A 16625-nucleotide genomic window follows, 5' to 3' on the forward strand; every position below is an offset into this window, starting at 1 on the left:
GTTAAGGTACCTGGAGTCTGTAAACGTACTGGGGTCTATACAGGTAATGGGGTCGTTAGATGTACTGACGGTCTGTTGAGGTACTGTGGGGTCTGTGGATGAACTGACAGTCTGTAGATGTACTGGAAATCTGTACAGGTACTAGGAGTCTGTTGAACTGTGAAGTGATCTCACTGTGTCTGCTGTAGTGAGATACTAAAGTTCTTCTCTATCTATTTTATCTTCTCAACTCTCAACTCCTGAGCCAGTAGGGAGTGTAGGTAGGAGGATGGAAAGTCTGGTGTCACACTCATGCCAAATAGCAATGATGGCCACTGCTGTGGGGATCACAGATGAGGACAGATAGTCTTGACTATTAATAAAAAAATTGTCAAGTTATAAGGATATTTAGAAGAACACATTTCTTTAATGTGGTTCTTTTACTGGTTGGAAAATGTTAGAAATTACAAATTTTCCTGTACTGAATGTGAGACGTCTGTAAGTCCAGTTTCCAGCAAGTCTGACTTCTTTAAATTTATTGTTTCCTCTTTTCTTTTCCCTAGAAGGTGAATTTGGGCGGCAAACTGTACACACCCAGCCTAGAAGACTACAAGGTACACACAGAGGTTGTTGTTAAGTCCTTCGGACTTTGAATCAAGAGGTCCAAGGACCAGTCCCAGCTCACCAGTTTGATAAACCCCTCTCTCCAGCAGAACTGTCCCAGCTCCACCTTTCAGTGTTTTGCTGAAGAAATGAGAGTCCTGACAGAGGAGATAGAGCATGTGAAGAAAAGTCAACCATTCAAGATCGACAACAAATTGAAGAAACTGGCAGCTGCCTTCAATCAGGTGGGGGTCTGTGGGTGCGAAGGTGTCACAGATGCACTTACTAAATCAGTCAAAAATATCATGTTTACCAAAGACCAGTGGTGTGCAAGACACCTTATTCATGATAAGCAGGAAGGCGTGTGTGTGTGTGTGTGTGTGTGGAGGGGAGGGGTTGTGCATAACAAAACACAATCAGTGAATCAAACCAAAAAATGAGGAAACCAAGGCCGAAAACCATTTATGGCTATGACTGTAAACTAAACCTCAATAAAATCAAGGCACTAAATAAATAAATAGTAAATGAATAATTTTCAAATGTCTAGAAGTCACAACAGAACAGCCTACCTCTTATTATTATTTGAGGCACTCTCTTGCAGGATCTCACAGAACATAACAGACCACGAGGGTACCTGCCCCTCATCTGGCACACTGTCCTCTGGGAATCAGATTATGAGAAAGCAAACTGCTTGACAGTGTGACACAGCACACCACTGCACACGACGAAAAGTGACCTCTGCTTTTCACCCATCACCAAAGTGAGCAGGGGGGCAGCACCCAGGGAGTAGTGACTGGGGAAGGTGCGATGCTTGGCAGCTGGTGGACTTAAACCCGAAACCTTCCAGACCCAAGTCCGCTTCCGTAACCAACAAGCTATCATTGCCCCAATAATGAATTGCTCTCTCTAAAACAATCATAGGTGTTAATGTGAGCATAAATGGCTGCTGCTGCTTTATGCACATAACACGAAAATGACAGTGTCACTGCTTGGTTGTAGTCATACACACCGAGTCAGAGGCTCTGTTCAAAAACAAAGCACAGCACAAGGAAAAAACACACACATGCATGCACATTCAAACCTACTGTACTGTTTGTTTTCTGTCTGTTTAATATGTGTGTGTGTGTGTGTGTGTCCACAGACGGAGAACATGTGTCCTCAGTGTGAAGTCTACACAGAGCAGGATGTGAGGACGTTTCTCAGCAATCTCAACACTGTGCTCACCCTAATGAACAGCCAATATTGCACACGGTCACACATTGTTCTGTTGTAATATCAGTTGTATTATTGTTTGTTTTTCTGTCATGAGAATATGGTCTGTACCAGATATTATTTAGTGGTGTTGGTAACAGTTGGTGACATTTAACTAACATCAACAATATATCTTATTAATAATATTATCTCATTAAACTAATGCCATTGATATCATGTTTAGTACAGTGGGAAACAATAGACAAACTGTAAAAAGTGAACAGACTATGCATTAGAAGAGTCACCTTAGTTACAGCTGCACTTCAGGGACACAGTCAGTGATGCCTTGACTTCATCTTGCCTGGACATACAGTAGAAGACAAGACGTGTAGACTTCAGACAGTGTTGTACGTGTTTTATTGCCATCTTCTAAATAAACAACACAGTCTGATTACGTCAGATTTTAAGATGTGCAACAAACTTTTTAAAACTTTATAACAAACCAAGTAAGACATGAAAATAAAAAGACAAATCATATTCATGGTCAGCGGATTCTTACACCACTCCTGATATTTCTAAAAACTGAAAATGTCCACAACAGAATACGAATATACAACCCAGATGTCGTTATTCCGTTCTGTAAAACGGGGAAACAAACATGATGGAGAGTTTTGTTTTGTTTTTTGTTGGTTATGAAAGCCTTCAAAGACACTTAAGTCATCACAAAGTGCTGCTTTCTCGTCTCCTTTGTTTGAGAACTTCTCATTTGTTTCAGTCATTTTGGAGAGTTCGATGACGACTCCTCTGGCCATGCTCATTCACACCTCCGACCAAAGTGATGAACTCGTGTCGGTACTGTTCAGTAACGATCAGTTACCCCGCTAAAGGTGCCTGACCTGTTCCTCCCCCTTCAGCTTTCGGGTTTGTCTTTATTAGGGCCCATGAACTCCACTCCATCGACCGGTATGTCCTTCTCCTTGATAGCCTTCTGGACACAGCTCTGGTACTTCCGGAAAGTCTCGCTGCACGGATCCTCTCCTCGGTCTCCCTTTAGAAACTTCTCAGCGAACCATCGGTTGAAACACTGGTCGTATTCCCTCTTGAGCTCTGTGCAGGCTTCACCTACGCTGTTCATGGCGGCTGGGAAAAGACAACAACCAACACCTATGGTTCCAAACCCACTACGGCGTTCGCTATGCAAGCTATATTGCGTATATTACCGTCACTCTGAAGCTTGCTGTGTGATTGGATTGTTGGTGCATGACGTTAAACGTAACCGCGCAGCATCTTTTAAGATATGAAGTATGAAGACGGGAGCAATCACTCAGTTAAATTTGATTGTGCCATCTTTAACAGGAATACGCGTTGTGTGATAAATATAGACAAAAATGAAAAACATCGGGATAAATATTTATTTATAAGTGAAAACAAAAGTTTTGGAGCTCTCAAGAAAAAGAATGCACAAAGTTTTAGAAGAGTTGTACACTTCAAAGACTCGTGCCACATGTGACATGATGAGAATAAAACGTATCCCAGATTTGCAGTGTGTTGTATGGATAGAACATGAATAAATAAAAGAATAAACCAAATTCATGTAAATGAGGGTAAAATATTTCATCACAACGTTGTGCATACAACGCAGTTTCAACTCTCAACACTGATAATCACGTGTATTATTAAGTCTCATCTTTAGAGTAAATCACACTATCCCAGGTAACCCACGTCTGTGTGTTACACTGGTAAGCTAACATAGGGTGTTGTCGTTATTAAGTCCATTTTAAACTTTATTCAGCACTTATCATTATAAAATCAAATAGCAGAGTGAGACATCTTCCTGTTTTGTCAAGTTTTGCTGCCGATCAAGTCTCGCGAGGCATTTGTGGTCGCTGTCGAGATCTCGCGGTTCGAAAGTACGAAATGGTCCTGTGCTGAATAAAATAAGTTTTTTTTAATCGTGGTTCGCATCACCTAACCTTGGATATTCCACTTTGACAAACAGTAAAGGGTAAGTTACACACACTTAGCCCACTGCTTCATACTTAATGGAAACGGTTCTGAAGGAACGGGAACGATACAGTTATGTCAAAAACACTAGCATCTCGAGCTAGGCCTAGTGGTGGCTAAGTGTTAGCCACACAGTCTGCTTTTAATCCACAGTACGTTGAAAATGTTAATGTTCATTAATGGTACTGTTGTGTGTCCAGGTTAAAAATGTCTGACAGTGAAGACAGCGACTTTTCCGACAACCAAAGCGAACGCAGTAGCGATGGAGAGGCAGAGGAGGTGGAAGATAATGAGGTAAGCTAACAGCTAAAGGCGCTCACCGTAACGACTGCGACTGGTCGTGGACATCAGCATGCTGGCGGTTGGGAATGTTGAATTCAGCCTTTGATGCGGTAATTGTGTAACTATGCGTAACAGTTACCGCATCACAACTGTGTAGCATTTAGCAACATATACTGATTTAGTATTTGCTCAATGGCTCTTAACTTAGGTTTACTGCCTAAGAATGAAGGAGAACTTATGATACGCGTTTTCTCTAAAAAGAGAAAGGGTATGTAAACTCAACATTCACAGCCATCGGGGAATGTAGTTAAAGTCCATTTAGGGGTAAACCAACTGTTCAACACTGGACTCTATTTAACACTTAATTCATTCAAACGTAACACCCGACAAACATAACAACAAAGACTTTTATACATGTACACAAATTTACATTTTGTTTTTTTTGTCCAATCTTCAGGAGGAGACAGCCAGCCCTGTGGGCAGTGACAAGGTCGCTGAAGAGGAGGGAGAAGACCTGGATGATGATGAGTATGACGAGGAGGAGGATGAAGACGACGATGAGCGGCCAAGGAAGAAGCCAAGACATGGAGGATATATCTTGGATGAAGCTGGTAGATATCATTGATCCTCTGCCGGTTGTAGCTGCTCCTCCCCTGTCTCTGTTTTCTGACTAACCTCCTCCTTCTCTGTGTTTCCTCTCTATCCAGATGTGGATGATGAGTATGAGGATGAGGAAGAGCACTGGGAGGAAGGAGCCGAAGACATTCTGGAAAAAGGTGAGAAATTTTGACTGTTGATTCTTATTGATAATATTGATGAGTAATTCAACAAAAACACTCAATTGTTATCACGATGAGTGAACCTGGCTTGTTTTATGTATTGTAACACATGAGCAGGTGAGATGTTTCGACTTGAACAGCTAGAAGTAAATTTTCTTTTTTGAATTTCTACAACATTGTTTTCTTTGCAGTTGTTATTTACAAGTGAAATGTGGTTCCATAGTGTATCGGTTAGCAGGCCTGTAAGCCTGTAAGTTGCTTTGCATAAAAGCGTAAATTCTCTGGTACCATATTTAAGTATTTAGCAGTTGCCCGGTGGACAACTGTTTGTTCTGTTTGTGACATTACAAAGATGTTTTCCTTGAAACACATGTTGAGCTGATGTGGTGCGATTTTTCTCCTGACTGAGCTTTTTTTGTCTTACCACTGTTTCTTTTTGTCATGCATGTCCTCTTCAGTTCACGGTAATTCTCCTGCTCTGATACCTTTTATTTGAATCCATATTTATTTGAGGCAGATGAAAAATCAGTTTCATCTATTTAGCCAAATCCACATTTCAACCTCCACCCCAGAGTGTGTTTGTGTCAGTGAGAGGAAGCACAGAGGGCAAATCCATTATTGGCTCCTAGTACACAACTTTGTTTCATTATTTATTTAAGGAGATATTAACAAGTTAAACTTGTACACAGGTAAAACCATCAGTTTACTTGGCCCTGAACAAAAAAATATGTTTATAGAGTTTTAGATGACTAAGAAACATAGACTTTAGTTTTCTGTTTGTTCACAGATTTGTCCACAGACATTTGGTCACCACATCTACAGACTGTTTATGTCAGTAGATATCAGATCAGCCTGTAGTTACATTGTTAAAACACAGTACTTTTTTCTGACAGCAGTTGTTCTGGTTGATTCTCTGTGGACTTGATTCACCACCAGCATCTGTATGGAGCCTTTAGATAGATTTCTACTGATCAACTTGATATGTAATGAAATGACACTGATGCAGGTCGATGCTTGTCCTGGAGTAAATCCACCTGGTCGCTGCAATCTCAGCCTCTTGAATTTAATCCCTGTGTGTGGTAACGTCCGTCCACTCTCAGAGAACCAAGTGTGATTATTTGCCTGACCCTGCAGCCTGGACATAAACTTGTCACTTTGTGTGCGTGTTTTTATTTGTCATTTTCAATGAAAAATGTGGTTTCTATATGACAAACGGTAGAACTGTAGAAAGAAAAGAGCAGCAGACCTTTGACCTTTGGCCTGTGCAGCCTGTTAAAGAGCACCTGTGCACAGGCCAGGTCTTCATCTGTGTCTACAAACATTCTGAAATTCAAATTTCACATCTCAATTGGTCTCATTAAAAGAATCAATATTTACAATAGGGCTGCGTGATATGGTGCAGATATCATATCAACATATACCAAATAGTAACAAAAGGGAAGAAGGATACATATTCACAGAGACATTTTAGTTCAAAAAATGCTAATGTTGATGGAAAATACAGCATTAAATGCCAGAACTTAAGTAAATACAAAATCTATTGTTTTGTGAATGAACTGTAAAAGACTGTTGTCTTTGTTAATGACTGTTGTTGTAAACATGTTCTTTGTGTGTTTTTTTTTTTTTAGTTAACTTAATCAACATGCTTCTGCTTAAAATGGTCCCAATTCTCACATGATCTGAAAACAAGTACGTTAGATTCACAGTTAAACAAATTCTTAATAATGAAGAGACTGTAGTGTCTGGAACTGTTGGTTTCACAACAGGGCTGCTCATTTGAAACTCTAAACTCAAACCATCTGCAAACGACAAAGCCACAAGTTTTTCTTTTTTTTTAAGCAAAGGTTTAAAGTTTCTTTTCTGCAGAGTGGTTTTTAACCTGAGCTGAAGTCAGATAGACAGACTGATGGTTGGACACATTTGAATTCATGCCAAAGTTACAAATGTCAACACAAATTATATAGTTTCATCCTATATCACACATTTAAATGTATGAGAACATACAGTATATGTTAAAGAGGGCATGTATCACTCAGCCCTAATCAAGACCAGATGTGAATGTGAGGTTTCTCAGCTGTAACGACATCACAGTGCTGTCTTTTCTTTCTACTTTTCTTCCCCCTGAATCATTGAACCAGCCATTGTCCTCCTGCTTCTCCGTGCTCTACAGTCACATTAATGACGTTTTGTTGTTGTGTTTTTTCTCCCATCATGCTTTGTCTCACTACTGCCCCCACCTTACATTCTTCTTTTAATCCATCCATCCATTTTCGTCCGCTTATCCGTTACCGGGTCTCGGGTTCTTCTTTTAACACTTTTCCAATTCTTTCCTGTGTCCTCATCTTCCTCCACTGGAATTCAATCTTTTTTTTGTTTTAACTTGTGATTCTTTGTCTATTTTTATTCTTTGGCCCTGTTACAATTTCTATCCCCTCTCTTTAAATCCTCTTCCTGCTGTTCTTCTCTATTGTCTGTTTTTTTCCTCTCCCATCATCCCCACCCCCCACCAGAGGAAGCTGAAGGTTAGTCTGTTTTTCTTTTTCTATTATTTCTATTTCTATGATTACATTCATACATTTGTATGCGTAGACTTGACAAAATAAGTGTAGACACACTGCGCTGCTGGTGTGTCAGTGGATTTACAGTCAAACTGTGTAACATGATAGTTAGTGTATTTAACATTCACCCGTTGAAGTCATAATCTGAGTTTAAGTGACACATGAACATCCTCTCCTTCTACATTGACTTTTTTGTCTTTCACTCAGTGTCAAACATTGACCATATGGTGGAAGATCATTCTGGATCGAGGAGGCTGCAGAACCTCTGGAGGTAACAGACACATCCACAGTGTGTTTCTTTTCAACCTACAGGGCAGACAGATCAATGTAACACAAAACAATAAACATTCAAACTTTCCACTTCAGCTTCCTCTTCTGACTCTGTCAGGGTCAGTTCAACTGGAGTGGTGTGTTGATTTCTGTGACTCCTTTTTCAGTGTGTGTTTGTATTTTGTTGTGTGTGTTGCAGAGATTCCAGAGAAGAAGCCCTAGGTGAATACTACATGAGGAAATATGCCAAATCATCTGGAGGAGAGCAGTGAGTGTTTCTGTTTCTGACTGTCTGTCATTCAGTCCAAATGTTTCTGTGATTAGCAAATATTTTAGAAAACACCTGGAGGTTGATGGTAAAATGTTTTTCTTTTCCCCTGTGTCCAGTTACTCTGGAGGATCCGAAGAACTGTCTGATGACATCACCCAACAGCAGTTGCTCCCTGGAGTCAAGTGAGTGAAAAAAAATTAACTTATTATTATGAAAATGAACAAAACTTATTTTATACATTTGTTCTCCCCAGAGATCCAAACCTGTGGACAGTTAAGTGTAAGGTATGTACACCTACACACATATACAGTACACACATATACAGTACACACAATCACATGTATATAATTTTCACAGATTGGAGAGGAGCGAGCAACAGCCATTGCATTGATGAGAAAATTCATCGCCTACCAATTCACAGACACAGTAAGACACTGTCTTCTTCCTTCTTATGGGATTTTAATAATAGTAACATATGGTTAAAGTCTTCGTTAAAGTGTAACATCAGATGATTGAAAATGTACTGTAAAAGTTAAGGAAAGTCCCTGGGATTGATCTGAATTGTAAATTTTCCTAAGCTGGTGTGTGAATGCTAGTTACAGTGTTCCAGCAGTTGTAATTTGGGATCAATAAAGTACATATATCTATCTGAATATTTAATGGTGCAGAGAGACGGAAAAGAAGAAGACAGGACTAGACAGGTAGAAAGTGTCTAGCTGTCAAATCGTCCGGCGCTTCGGTCTGCCCTGGTCTATCCTGGTCTTTCTTTAGAACTAAAGAATATTTTTAAACTGATAAAACATGATGGTGCTTTTAGATGTTCACAGTTAATAAATAAATATAATATCTGCAGATACTCCATGCTGAAACATTGTTATCCATCTCTAACATTGAGTATCCCCCCCCACACACACACACACCCTTTTCCCTCCTCATCCACAGCCCCTGCAGATCAAATCGGTTGTGGCCCCAGACCATGTGAAGGGCTATATCTATGTAGAGTCCTACAAGCAGACCCATGTTAAGGCAGCCATTGAGGGAATGGGCAACCTGAGGATGGGCTTCTGGAACCAGCAGATGGTTCCTATCAAAGAGATGACGGATGTTCTGAAGGTGGTCAAAGAAGTGACCAACTTGAAACCCAAGTCCTGGGTGAGACTGAAGAGAGGCTTGTACAGGGACGACATCGCTCAGGTACCATTGAATGTGGAGTTCAGCACACCAGACTAGTCATCACCAATTTAGACAGGTTCATGTTTGTCCTGCTTTCACTGGGTCAACACATGTTCTACCTTTCACAGGTTGATTATGTGGAGCTGAGTCAAAACACCATCTCTCTGAAGATGATCCCTCGAATAGACCTGGATAGAATCAAGGCCAAAATGAGTCTGGTACCTGAAATGAAAAAACTCTGCTCTAACTGACTCTCATGGGTTTTCTTCATTCATCTCATATGCTTTGTGTCTGTCTTTGTCCTGCAGAAAGACTGGTTCGCTAAGAAGAAGTACAAGAGACCTCCCCAGAGGCTCTTTGATACGGAGAAGATTAGGTAAGAACTAAACAAAAAGCCAAGCTTTAGTGGATCAGTGGTTCCTCCAGACACTGGTCTTTGAACAGTGAAGGAATGAGCTGGCTCTAATGTTGGTCAGGCTCCTGGGACCGGGAGACATAAGTGTTGTGGCGATTGTTTTTTCAGAGATTTGAAAACCTGATAGATCAGCGATTACCAGGCCAAAACTAGCATTTAGCTTAACCGGTGGTCGTGCCACTACATCTGAATGGTGCTTAATATGAAACCAAATGTCTCAGCTGTTAGATTTATGCCTGGATAAACAAAAATTCTTACCAACCTGAAAGTTTTTTTTTCTCTAGTCCTCTGCAATACACCTGCAAAAGTTTTAGGCAGGTGTATATATTTGTAGTCTCCCCCTTTTGTCAGCTGAGCACATGTAGAGAACTGAACGATGATTCCCAATTAGCTGCAGAAGTCTTAACAAAGACAAACATCAGGGTCGCAGACCACAGTTGAGGCCATACAGTTGTCAATGGCTGAGCCTCACTTCTTGACACAATCAAGAAGTGTCTAAACTGGAGATAACCGGAGCTGATCAGCCTGGGCAGAGGGGTTGTCTCCCTGCCAGTCCATAAAAGTAAAAAAAACAAGTAATAATATGTAACCAAAACAACCCAGGACTGCAGGAAAACATTTGTTGATGATACCAAATATTTTGACATTATAACCCTCTTTATTCACTGAAGAATAGAGAATGTATACAATTCTTTTGATGAAGTGTTTGTCCAACTGATGATGGTTTGATGGACAGATCCTTGGGCGGGGAGGTGAGCCACGATGGAGATTTCATGATCTTTGAGGGCAATCGTTACAGCCGCAAGGGCTTTCTCTTCAAGAGCTTTGCAATGTCTGCAGTGGTGAGAACATGTTTTGGGTTTTTCTTTCCCTCAGTCATGTTCTGAAAATTAACTGAGACGATGACAGGAGAATTTCTCTGGGTCAGATTACAGATGGAGTGAAGCCCACTCTGTCTGAGCTGGAGAAGTTTGAAGACCAGCCTGAAGGAATCGACCTAGAGGTGGTGACAGAGTCAGGTACATCTGCCCCAGGTTTAGATAGTGGAGGCCTAACATGAACAAATCATTCTTTAAAGCATGAAGAAGATGTGATGGTTTGTTTGTATTTATATGCACGTGACCAGGCAAGGAGCGTGAACACAACCTGCAAGCTGGTGACAATGTGGAGGTGTGTGAGGGAGAGTTGATCAACCTGCAGGGAAAAATCCTTAGTGTGGACGGAAACAAGATCACCATTATGCCCAAACATGAGGATTTAAAGGTACACAAACAAACCATAACCATAATGCACGGCATGTTAGATGACATGACATTCTTGACATCTTTTCTTTACACAAAGGCACTTTGTGGCAGTGACAGTTTAAGGAAATTTTAATAAAATACTGTTGGGTGTCGACAACAGTGACACAATACTAAGCAGTACTGATCTGACTCCTGATTTAAATGCAGTGGTTTGATTTATTTGGTGACTGATATCCATGCCTGAAGCATAGCTCTGATGGTTCTGAATCCAGACTGTCTCCGGACGTATGTTGTAAGAGGTTTTTATTTTTTTGTCTGTTTCCATCCAGGATCCTCTAGAATTTCCTGCTCATGAGTTGCGTAAATACTTCCGTATGGGAGACCACGTGAAGGTGATCGCTGGAAGATACGAGGGAGACACTGGTCTGATCGTCAGAGTGGAGGAGAACTTTGTCATCCTCTTTTCTGACCTCACAATGCATGAGGTAGAGAGAATGTATCACATGTAGTGACAGTGTCGTAGAAGACGGAACCAGGGGAGAAATCATTTACCCATGTGTGTTTGTGTGTACACAGCTGAAGGTGTTACCAAGAGATTTGCAGCTCTGTTCAGAGACGGCCTCTGGAGTGGATGCAGGTGGGCAGCATGAGTGGGGTGAGCTGGTTCAACTTGACCCACAGACGGTTGGAGTCATCGTCCGACTAGAGAGAGAGACCTTCCAGGTTTGTTGGTCCTGTTGACCTGTAAACCCTGTAGACTCAGGAGACTGTAGACCCGCAGACACTCCTGTAACAGTGCAACCAACAGAAGAAACTCTGCAGTTATCTCTCTACAGAATTATGAGAACTAAGGCTCTAACTAATAATAATAATTAAATTATATACAATGACATTTATTTACCACTTCTATGTCCCTGAGTTAAACAGCTAATACAAGTTTAACTGAACGACATCTTTGTTTTGCAGGTTTTGAACATGCATGGCAAGGTATTGACAGTGCGCCACCAGGCGGTGAACCGCAGGAAGGACAACCGCTTTGCTGTGGCACTGGATTCAGAACAGAACAACATTCATGTCAAGGACATTGTGAAGGTCATCGATGGGCCTCACTCTGTAAGGACACAGTTGATGAACAGGTTTCTTTTCTGATAAGGACATGGTTGTTGTGCATGTCTGATTGTTTTTTATATATATGTATATATAATATATATGTGTGTGTGTGGTTTTTTTTTTTTGTTTTTTTTTTTTTTTTACCTAAAGGGTCGTGAAGGTGAGATTCGGCACCTGTTTCGAGGTTTTGCCTTCCTTCACTGCAAGAAGCTGGTGGAAAACGGAGGCATGTTTGTCTGCAAGACCCGACACCTGGTGTTGGCCGGAGGATCAAAGGTCAGAACGCTGGCTGAATGGTGGTGTGCTTTCTGAGTTTGGACTGGATCTGGTCCCAGGGTTAGGGTTGCAAACTGACATTGTGTCTATTTTAGTTCTCTACGTTCTCTATGTTGTTTGTTTTATTAGTGAGTCTGGTTGTAATTTTCCATCAACAAGTTCAAGAATTCCTTTTTTTGTTTTACTATAGCCAAGGGACGTGACTAACTTCACCGTGGGAGGATTTGCCCCAATGAGTCCTCGTATCAGCAGCCCCATGCACCACGGTGGAGGAGGTGAGTGGTTCTCACACACACACACACACACACAATCTCTATAAATGTGTGTAGTCTGGTGGTCTGTGTAGGTTCTCAGCCATGTAGGCTCCTGTCAGGAGCTGATCAACTGTTTTTGACATGGATTAAGAGTCAGATCTCAGTGATGATGAATGTTGTGACCTCCCAGGTGCTCAACAAAGAGGTGGACAAGGAGGAGGAATGGGTCGGGGCCGAGGACGAAGAGACAATGAGCTGATTGGTCAAACAGTCCGTATCTCTCAGGGCCCTTATAAAGGTATCCCGATGGAGGTTGTTGGTTCCATTGCAGTCCTGCTGAGTCCCTGCTTTAAAAGCTAAATGCTGTCCTCCGTTTCCCAGGATACATTGGGGTAGTGAAGGATGCAACAGAGTCTACGGCCAGAGTGGAGCTTCACTCGACCTGTCAGACTATTTCTGTGGACAGACAGCGCCTCACCACCATGTATGTGAACACGAGTCAAATGTGCTTTAGAGTTTTATTTAAAACAGTAGCATCAGTTATTGATATACTTTAGCTCCTAGTAGAGAACTGACTCTGCAGTGAGGTCAAAGGTGTTGTTGACCTGCTGTCGTCTTGTTGACCTTGTATGCTAATGTCTCTAACCTTTTTCTCCAGGGGAGCTAAGAGACACAGTGGAATGACGTCCACTCACGGTCGTACTCCCATGTACGGCTCCCAGACTCCTATGTACGGAACTGGCTCCAGGACACCCATGTACGGCTCTCAGACTCCACTGCATGATGGTGAGTCACAGCCTGCTGCTGATTGTTACTTATCTATGATCATGAAATTGACGTCATGCTTTTTTGGTTTGTTTGCGAGGGATATTGAACTTTTTTCTCTAATTTGAAACTTGTGTGAGTCAAGGTTCCAGCTTTGATGTGTCAGATGGTTTTGGGTTATAATAGGCTGTGGAAAACTTACAACCAGTTTAGAAAATGTAGCTCTAGATCAGGGGTCACTGACCTTTTTAAAACTAAGAGCTACGTCAAAGGCACTTACGTACAACCCATGGCAAAAATTATGGAATCTCTGAGGATGTTCATTCAGTTGTTTAATTTTGTTCAATTTCCTCAGAATTAAGTGATTCCATATTTTTCATATTTATATTGTATAGTTATATTGTAACTGACTACCACATCTTTTTTTTGTGGTTTTCTATTAGTGTATCTTAAAGGCAGAAAGTTGACATTTGAAACAACTTTAGTTTTGTGTCATGTCTGTGACAAAATTAAACAACTGAATAAACATCCTCCGAGTCTAGTGATTCCACAATTTTTGCCAGGGGTTGTAATATGAAGAACTACTTGTTTGATACAGACTTCCCGAACAATGTAATTATAATAAGTTCTGGGACAGACAATAGTAGAAGCTCTTCTTGCCATCAACATTGCAAACATTTGAATATCATTGCAAATGTAACTGATTCCAAAAGAACAGTAGCAGTGTGTCTGTGTAGGTTTTCAGTCATCCAGGTCATTTAATCATATATAGCATATACATCACCCACTACAACACAAATTGGGAGTTATCAGAACTCTAAATCCCAACATTTTAAACCCACTAACACTCTCAGACAAAGACTGGTTCATCCAAAGGACAACATTCCTCACCACAAACACAGCAAGTTTGTATATGCAGTACAGTGCAGTGACGCAAGCCCTTCTTTGGGGAAACCACACAACCACTGTACAAGCGTATAAAAGGTTGCTCTGTTTGTGGTGAGGTAAACAGAGCAACGTAACTATTTTTCAGAACAGTAACAGTACAATTTCTGACTATGTTGTTGACTAGTTTTATTTTTGGAACATACCCCACGGGCACCTTAGGTAGTCCATGGGGGCTACGAGGTGCCCCCGCACATCATGTTGGTGACCCCTGCTCTATTGGCCAGTAGAATTAGCCAAACTAACCACACTGAGCCCTTCACTGCGCTCTGAGCCGAGCAGACAGCCTTCAGTCACATCGCTCTTCTGACTTCATATGTCCACAGCACAGCCATTAGCACATGAGCTAACAGGAGCTAATACATTATGACTTCTCCAGGCTCCCGTTTTTTTTTTTTTGCTTTCTGTTATTTGTAACACACTCTCTGATGTTAAAAGAAAAGCAAAAGCAGCAGTAGCTAAAAGGCTACAAACAAAAAAAACATTGTTGAAACAAACAGAATGTTTATCTCCACTTATCAAACGTGGTTTTGTAACAGGAAGTCGAACGCCCCATTATGGCTCTCAGACACCACTGCATGATGGGAGCAGGACTCCAGGTCAGAGTGGAGCCTGGGATCCAAATAACCCTAACACACCTTCCAGGTAAAAAAAAATAGAAATCTAACATTTATTCAAAATAAGATATTTTACATTTGTGTACATTTTATGTAACAACATTTTATAAAACAACTATTACCATCTCCAGGAATGAGGAAGAGTACGACTTTGGCTACGATGATGAGCCATCCCCCTCCCCACAGGGGTACACGGGAACACCCAACCCACAGACCCCAGGATACCCAGAAGTCCCCTCTCCTCAGGTCAACCCTCAGTACAATCCTCAGACTCCTGGCACACCTGCTATGTGAGTAATGACGCAGCATAAGAGGTATATAAGAACTGGACATGTACACAGCTGCAGTCTAGACTGGTCCAGGTGATGCTTCACACTGATGATACACAGGAGTTCAAATATGGAACCAGTGCGTCCATATTTAACTGCTGGAAACTGCAGGTGGCTTTGTCCATTTCTCATATACAGTCAACCTAGAACCTGTCCACAACCGCAGCTAACCTGTGTGTCCTGAATGTGACCACCCCCATCCTGTATGTTGCAGGTACAACACCGAGCAGTATTCTCCTTATGCAGCTCCTTCTCCTCAGGGCTCGTATCAGCCCAGTCCCAGTCCTCAGAGTTACCACCAGGTCGCACCCTCACCCGTTGGCTACCAGAATACACACTCACCAGCCAGCTACCACCCCACGCCCTCCCCAATGGCATATCAGGTAAGAGGTGGTCAAAGATGGTTGAGAAGTGTGACTGCTCTCACAGAGACGCAGATGCTTCAGTCGCCTGACTGACACCTGTCTCCACAGGCCAGTCCCAGCCCCAGTCCTGTTGGTTATAGCCCCATGACACCAGGAGCGCCCTCTCCTGGTGGCTATAACCCCCACACCCCAGGCTCAAACATTGAGCAAGGCAGTAACGACTGGGTGACGACAGACATCCTAGTCAGAGTGAAGGACTCCTTCATGGACCTGATGGGACAGATGGGGGTCATCAGGAGTGTCACGGTAAAACAAACACACACACACAGTGTTTTTTGTGTGCTTTACAAAGGCGTTACCCATTGTTAATCCCCAACTGTAACTAGTAAATATATGATTTATTATTTATAACAGTTGTCCTAAAACTGATCTGATTCTAACTCTAACTTTCTCTAAATTTAACATACTGTTTGTGTGTGTCTGTGTGTGCGTGTAGGGTGGAATGTGTTCAGTGTTCATGCAGGAGTCAGAGAAGGTGGTGAGTATCAGCAGTGATCACCTGGAACCCGTCACACCCACCAAGAACAACAAGGTAACCATCAGTGATGTGACATCCTGACGTTCATAACAACAGTCCCAACTACAGTTTGTCAATCATTCCATTCATGTTGCCTTCACTGTCCCTGTGTGTCAAGGTGAAAGTCATCCTGGGAGAAGACCGCGAGGCCACAGGAATCCTGCTGAGCATAGATGGTGACGACGGCATTGTGCGCATGGAGCTGGACGACCAGCTGAAGATTCTCAACCTGAGGTTCCTGGGTCGTTTAGAGCACTGAGAGAAAATCAGAGTGGTCTGTGTGTGAAAGAACACTGTTGGAGCAGGAAGAACTCACATTTTTATGACTTCACCAATCCATCTTCACTCAAACACACACACTGTAGATATAATTATGACCTTTTTTTTTTTTTAAATCTTGCGTTTATGTCATTATTTTCTAGAATCTTTTTGAATCTGTTTTTAGATCATTCTTCTGTATTTCTGTTTCTGTTTTTTTTTTTTGATTGAGACAAAAAAAACCTCAAAAATAATAAAATTGTCTTGTGAAGCTGTTTGTCTTGTGTGTATTTTTACTTTACATGTCTGTTCAGGTTGACAGTTTGATGTGTAGGTGGCTGCCATGGTAAACAGCCACCA

The 16625-nt window shown here is 41.7% G+C and overlaps 3 protein-coding genes across 8 annotated transcripts in view; 2 read left to right on the forward strand and 1 right to left on the reverse strand.

The window, feature by feature from the left end:
* The window catches only part of plekhg2 (pleckstrin homology domain containing, family G (with RhoGef domain) member 2), a 49415-nt gene extending 47108 nt beyond the window's left edge, over positions 1–2307 (forward strand). For 3 of the 4 annotated variants that reach the window (XM_017032172.2, XM_025055115.1, XM_017032174.2), the window contains 3 exons: positions 543–593; positions 693–827; positions 1724–2307. The gene's annotated coding sequence lies outside the window, so the exon portion shown is untranslated. Of the gene's footprint in view, positions 1–542; positions 594–689; positions 828–1723 lie in introns of all 4 variants that reach the window. The other variant, XM_025055114.1, reaches the window with a different exon arrangement.
* On the reverse strand, positions 2174–3262 carry triap1 (TP53 regulated inhibitor of apoptosis 1). Its single transcript, XM_017032118.2, has one exon. It carries the CDS (start codon positions 2906–2908, stop codon positions 2684–2686), a length of 225 nt encoding a protein of 74 aa, XP_016887607.1. The 5' UTR covers positions 2909–3262; the 3' UTR covers positions 2174–2683.
* A 374-nt stretch (positions 3263–3636) lies between these two features.
* On the forward strand, positions 3637–16465 carry supt5h (SPT5 homolog, DSIF elongation factor subunit). 3 transcript variants are annotated; one of them, XM_017032117.2, is made up of 31 exons: positions 3637–3778; positions 3978–4071; positions 4517–4670; positions 4767–4835; positions 5297–5302; positions 7349–7360; positions 7604–7667; positions 7866–7934; positions 8054–8119; positions 8191–8221; positions 8295–8363; positions 8880–9131; positions 9239–9328; positions 9419–9486; positions 10262–10367; positions 10454–10544; positions 10652–10788; positions 11099–11254; positions 11346–11492; positions 11736–11882; positions 12030–12155; positions 12346–12430; positions 12600–12707; positions 12791–12893; positions 13068–13195; positions 14659–14764; positions 14868–15026; positions 15280–15448; positions 15539–15736; positions 15927–16022; positions 16126–16465. In XM_017032117.2, the coding sequence occupies exons 2-31, from the start codon at positions 3985–3987 to the stop codon at positions 16264–16266; spliced, it is 3240 nt and encodes a 1079-aa protein (XP_016887606.1). In that variant the 5' UTR covers positions 3637–3778; positions 3978–3984; the 3' UTR covers positions 16267–16465. The 3 variants fall into 3 exon arrangements, with proteins under 3 accessions (XP_016887606.1, XP_008307750.1, XP_008307752.1); XM_008309528.3 differs by lacking the exon at positions 5297–5302 and having other exon boundaries at positions 16126–16385; XM_008309530.3 differs by lacking the exons at positions 5297–5302; positions 7349–7360 and having other exon boundaries at positions 16126–16385.
* The last annotated feature ends 160 nt before the right edge of the window (positions 16466–16625 follow it).

This window comes from Cynoglossus semilaevis, chromosome 4, assembly GCF_000523025.1.
Source record: "Cynoglossus semilaevis isolate Cse_v1.0 chromosome 4, Cse_v1.0, whole genome shotgun sequence".
NCBI lineage: Eukaryota > Metazoa > Chordata > Actinopteri > Pleuronectiformes > Cynoglossidae > Cynoglossus > Cynoglossus semilaevis.

What these genes read in the sequence shown, in the direction of transcription:
- triap1 (XM_017032118.2), bottom strand. Translation starts at nt 2,908, where the DNA reads ATGAACAGCGTAGGTGAAGCCTGCACAGAGCTCAAGAGGGAATACGAC.
- supt5h (XM_017032117.2), top strand. Translation starts at nt 3,985, where the DNA reads ATGTCTGACAGTGAAGACAGCGACTTTTCCGACAACCAAAGCGAACGC. An exon ending in ACAGGGACGACATCGCTCAG is followed by an intron (nt 9,132 to 9,238) that starts GTACCATTGAAT and finishes TACCTTTCACAG; the next exon opens with GTTGATTATGTGGAGCTGAG. An exon ending in TGTTGGCCGGAGGATCAAAG is followed by an intron (nt 12,156 to 12,345) that starts GTCAGAACGCTG and finishes GTTTTACTATAG; the next exon opens with CCAAGGGACGTGACTAACTT.